Genomic DNA, 6050 nt, shown 5'->3' with positions numbered 1-6050 from the left:
GTGGTGATATGTATTTAAATGGAAGAGGAACAGGAGTGTCTCTCCCGAAGCGCTGGGAGAGACGCTCCTGTTCCTCTTCCATTTCAATACATATCACCACCTGGTGTGATCTTTCCATTTGGAGCCGAAATAACCTCCTGAAAAAACAAATATTACTCAATGGTGCAAATCTTGGAAATGCCTGTGCAATGAATATGAGTTATGGCTCATTGTGTAAGTTAGCAAGTTATCAGTTTTATTTTACAGAAAACGAACTTTCAATTCCTACTTAGGGATGCAATGTTAAAAAGGAAATACATACCACTGGTAGTGTACCACCTTTGTTACAATTAGTGGGTATTCTGAAAGTTTTGGCCAATCACCTTGATGAGCTATGACTTATAATAAAAATGAATACGTAATTTTTGATGCTGTCTCATGGATTTTTCTCATGTGACCAGTGGAAATATATTCTAACTAGGTAAAAAACATTACAAAAAATATGTGTCAGTAAAAGTGTGGGTTAGTAAAAAAGTACAAATTCCAGTAATGCTTGAAAAAAATTAAAAAACACTTTTTATTGAATGATTTTAAACCTGATCCTGCACCAAAAACCCCTGTTAAAATGTGGCGCAAATCGGAAATAGTTGGGAAACCCGATGGAAATGCGGTGTGCGGACCCCTAGAAAAGGGAGTGCCCCGACAGAGTGCCCCAATGTGCTTCGAATCCTAGAAGTCTATAACCAAAAATCCTGCCAGGAGTTTTTAAATGAAGCAATAAAGTGTTTTTTATTTTTATTTTTACATTTCTTTTTCAATTGCTGAAATTTCTACTGTTTTCCATAAAAATATTCTGAACAACATTTTAATCTTTGCCTACATCTGGGCAGGACTACAAACACAAAACTTGAAAATACTGCCAGTTTTATGTAGGCCTAAAGAGACAGGGCCACTGGGGGAAGTTTTTGGAGCATGTTCACACTTTTATCATTTGATACTTGAATAAAATCTGTCTAGTTAAACTAAGCTCTGTTCTAAACAATGAATAAATCTTCCCAACTGTTTGTTATTCTTCAAGCCTTTTGTGGTTTTACTGATTTCCCTTGCATCTGTTGAAAAATCCTTTCATTTGAGACCATTGGGAATCGGGACACTGCCATTATCATGTTCCTGCATTTATTATTCAGATTTAAATGATATATATATGTTTTGAAAGCTCGGTTTCGCTCAGTTTCCTGGGCCACATTAATTCACATACCTGCAATTTGTGAGCAATATATAAGAACTGCCCTAATACTTATGATTATTTAAAGTGAACTACCATACAAATGTCAACACCAGAGAAACACTTTCTTACCAATAACTTCAATAACCACTTGTGTTACTAATTCCATTGATCCAATATTTATTTTTATAACACAAAAAGTTTTTGTTTTGCATCTTCTGTATCATCAATAAGTTTGTGAAATTACACTGTACAAAAATATTACTGTGCTGGCAATACACAACGGGACTCGAAAGAATGTGCAATTTTCTAAATGGATTATAAAATTAATTTTGCACATCAATAATTGCATGCAACTTTGCCAATTAATAATTACACATATTGATTTTCTGAAGTTTTTACGACATGGCCAATTTCACAAAAATGAACGTTTTCTATCTTGGTGCTTTTGCTGACAGTATGAAATGGAAGTTCTTCTTATTTGTGTTTTTTCTGGTCATATACTTTTCTACACTAATAGGGAATGTGATAATTATTATTCTCACAAAAACGGACCATCATCTTCAGACTCCAATGTACTACTTTCTAAGAAATCTTTCCTTTTTAGACATCTGCTATACCTCTACAACACTTCCACACATGCTTGTAAATATATTAATTGAACATTTAGCCATTTCCCTACCAGCGTGCATTGTGCAGCTATTTGCCTTCCTCTCATTGGCAGCCACTGAGTCTTCATTACTGGCCACTATGGCTTATGACCGATATGTTGCTATATGTAATCCACTGAGATATTCAGTCATTATGAGTAGAGATGTTTGCCTCCATATGGTTACTGGGACTTGGGTAATAGGGGGGATTTATGGTGCTATTCACACCACTAATACTTTCAGATTGCCCTTTTGTGGATCCAATGTTCTTAACCATTATTTCTGTGATATTCCCCCTTTGTTGAAGATGTCCTGCATTGACACATTTCCTAATGAAGCTACCATTTTTGTTGTGGGTGGTTTTTTAATGATTGGTTGTTTCTTGTTAATATGTGGCTCTTATCTTCATATTCTTATTTCAGTCTTGAAAATTCCAAAAGGACATGGCAGAAGCAAACCATTTTCTACTTGCATATCCCACCTTATTGTTGTCCTGCTATATTATGGAAGTGGTAGCTTTATGTATATGCGACCAAAATCTAACCTATTGGCTGATAAGGAATGGCTTCTTTCTCTTTTCTACACCTGTATTACACCTCTCTTGAACCCTATCATATACTGTTTAAGGAACAAAGACATTCAAGGAGCATTTGCAAAACTTGTTAAAAAAGTGCTTTGGAGAATGTACTTGTAAATGACTGATATCAGTTACTAAACCAGTGTTTCTTTACTATGATACTATGTATATTTCTCTTATCAGCTCTCATTGTGATGTCATAATGGACCAGTGTGACAATGGGTCATTGTGATTTCATGATGGGTAATTGTGATGTCATAACTGACCATTGTGACAATTTGATGTCATAATGGGCTATTATGATAATGGGTCATTTTAATGTCATAATGGGCCACTGTGATAATGGATCAATGTGATGACATATTGGGCCATTGTGACCATGGGTCATTGTGATGTCACAATGGGCAATTGTGACAATGTGTCATTGTGATGTTATTTTGGGTCAATGTGATGTCATTGGATTTGTTTGCAACGTGAAATAATTTATTTTTGTAGCATAAAGTACAGTGTGAACATTTTCTCTTTAAATATCGCCATGTAAAAATTTGCATATGGGGGAGGCCACATTGGTTCAGGTCAGAATTTTGATTATTTTGTCAAAACCTTATTGATGTTCAATAGAGGTGTATAGGCTGGTGACATCCCATGTTACTAGTATGGTCCAGGAGGGTAAAGGTCCTAATGAGCGGATACAAGTCAGAAAATCGGATGTGTCCAGTAGAAAAGAGGATTTTTTTTAAATCAAAGGGGGTTAGAACTTTTTCCAATAATATGACTGAATGAGATAAAACTGAATAGGTCTCCCCGGTGGGTTAATGAAGGCTTTATGAACCTTGGGAAGTATGTAGATTACTGGGATAATGGGGTGTGGGTTAATCAAAAAAGTTCCGATTTGGGTGTCAGTCGTGTCTCGTGTTTTGGTTTACTACTTTTTGAATTTTTTCTTGCGTCCTATTTGTAGGATTTTAATTTTTGTAAAAAGTTTTGTCATCAAGTTGACGATTAACCTCAAATATTCGGCCTTGTTCATGACAACCAGGGCTCCTATCTTGTCAGCGGGTTTGATGATTATGTCTAAACTGTTCAAATTGGAGTAGGTTCTATATTTATTAAGATTGCACATTTAGATCTACAACTAGATCTGCATCTCGATCTAGAATTCTTGCCATCTGTATATTCGTTTTAAACGATAGTCCTCAGCGTCTCTCAGGAATTTCTTTCATTTAGTTTCTTCAACTGTAAGGCGATGATTATCAATTGTAGTCTTGATCCATTCCTTGATTTTTGTGAATTCCTCAGTGGGTAGGGATGACCAGAGTTGTTGTTCTGTATTCTGTATTTCAGATTGTAGCTCAGAGATGGATTTTTGAAGAAGGGAAATGGTGATGTCAAATGAACATTCATTTTCAGTTCAAAATGAGCCCAATAATCCTTATGGTTACTGAATATGGTAGGACGTAATCTAATGACCTGTCACGACCCGTAAGTCCCATAGTATACGTTCAAGTATCAGGTATTCAGCTAGGCAAGTGCTGTGCAATTTTTAATTGGTCAATTTGTAAATTATCTTCTCAAGGTCCCTCTAACAGACAACAGAAGTTGGTTTCTTTAGGAAGTCGCTTGATATTTTCACTTGTGAAAGGATAGCAGCTCTGTTTTGGTTATGTCATAAGAGAATGTGGAGCTTGTCATGTTGTCCACTTTTATTTATATGCTTCGGGATGTTTCTACTCTACATATTGTAAATACACTGTATATATCTTGTATTGTATCACTCATGTATTATGAATTTTATCAGTGACAATATGTATGTCCACTACACTGAATTATTCATAATGGGTCATTGTGACAATGGGCCATTGTGATGTCATAATGGGCCATTGTAACAATAGTTCATTGTGATGTCATAATGGTCTATTGTGACAATGGGTCACTTTAGTATCATAGTGGGCCATTGTGACAATGGGTCAATTGGGGACATGTATCTTCATTCCTGCTAGTGTAATTGTCTAATTTTTGTGACTTTTGTGCAATTTTTCACTGCAACTTTTGCTGTGGTTTTTCAAGTATACCTTGCTCTCTGCACCTTGTGCAATGAGCCTTATGTATGTTTGTTTTCCAGATGTTCCATGTGACTTTTCACTTATGTATCAATTTTTTGGCTTATTTTTGTGACTTTTTATGTGCAAATCTGCACCTGGTCCAGGGCAGGTGCAAAGTAAGGATTTGTTTAAGCATATATATTGGAATTATTTCACATACTTTAAATATTTAAAATTTTGCACATAAACCTGCTGGGCATTGAAAGTTTGGGCTGTTATTTTTTTAATTCAGAAATTTTTGCATTTACATTTTATTGAAATTTATTGGTTACTTACAAGGATGAGGTCATAGGTGGCATTAACACATACATTTTCAAGCGCATCACAACAGTTGAGAAGAGCAGATTTGCCTAATTATATTGTTAAAAAAAATGGAATTACCAAAACCCATGCATAAATGCTAAGTTAACATACATGTTAACACTATGTTAACAAATAAATTTATTACCGCTACATTAGTGTGTATGTTAACATCTTGTTAAAACATGTATTTTGTAAATGCAATGTTGACAGGAATGTAATTAGGCAAATTTACGCTTTTCAGCTGTTGCGATGAGTTTGAAAATGCATGTGTTAACAGCAAGTGTGACCACCTTCTATGTTGTCTTCTCCCTGGGGTGTGACTAGAGTGCTTAAAATGCAGGCTATGGCCTCAAATACTATATTTACAGTATTGTCCAATCTTGAACCCCCCTCCCTTTCTCACATGACTTGTGTCTATGTGGATTTGAGACATTTGCAACAAAAAGTCTCAAAAAAGCCTGCCAGGATAAGAAAAACTAAATATGCATTAAAAGAAAAAAAACTTGATCATACATAAGGCAAAAAAAGTCTGAATTATACACCTAAGAAATCATGTTACACATGATTGTTTTGTGTCGCAATCACTCCTGCTTTCCCGCAAATCGTGGGGCAGGCCATCGGACGATCCGACGGATTCTGACTACGCGCGGGATTCAACATTTAAATTTGTGTCGCAATCCACGCACTTACATGCACCAGGAAGAAGAAGGTGAACTCCGGCGGACCTGAGCGGAGAGCGACACATGCAGGAAATAAGGCGCACGATCTTCATGAATCACGGCAGAGTCCAGCCTCGTCGGACAGTCCGGATTGGGGAATCCGCAGGGACCGGGGTAAGTAAATGTGCTCCAATGTGTCATAATGACCCAATGTGACAATGAATCATTGGGATGTCATAATCGGTCATTGTATCATGTATCTTTATTTCTGCTAATTTAAGTTTCATTTTTGCTACTTTTGCTGTTTTTTTTGCAGCTTTTTACAACAACGTTTGCTATTGTTTTTCAAGTACGCCTTGGTCTCCACCTTGTGCAATGTGCCTTATGTATCTATATTTTCCAGATGTTCCAAGCAACTTTTCCCTTATGTTTCACTTTTTTTGCTTACTTTGCGACTTTTTAGGCAGTATTGGACCCTGTTTATTATTTAAATTGGAATTATTTCACATGTATTAAATGTTTAAAATTTTGCATATAAACCTGTTGGGCATCATA

General features: G+C 36.0%; 1 protein-coding gene across 1 annotated transcript; it reads left to right on the top strand.

Annotated features, from left to right (window-relative positions):
* The first annotated feature begins 1609 nt into the window (after nucleotides 1-1609).
* On the top strand, nucleotides 1610-2548 carry LOC140115455 (olfactory receptor 5V1-like). Its single transcript, XM_072132796.1, has one exon. The coding sequence runs from the start codon at nucleotides 1610-1612 to the stop codon at nucleotides 2546-2548; it is 939 nt and encodes a 312-aa protein (XP_071988897.1).
* The last annotated feature ends 3502 nt before the right edge of the window (nucleotides 2549-6050 follow it).

The sequence above is a fragment of the Engystomops pustulosus genome, chromosome 1 (genome assembly GCF_040894005.1).
Source record: "Engystomops pustulosus chromosome 1, aEngPut4.maternal, whole genome shotgun sequence".
Lineage (NCBI taxonomy): Eukaryota > Metazoa > Chordata > Amphibia > Anura > Leptodactylidae > Engystomops > Engystomops pustulosus.
Note: the sequence above shows the minus strand (reverse complement) of the source record. Positions and strands in the feature narration are given on the sequence as shown.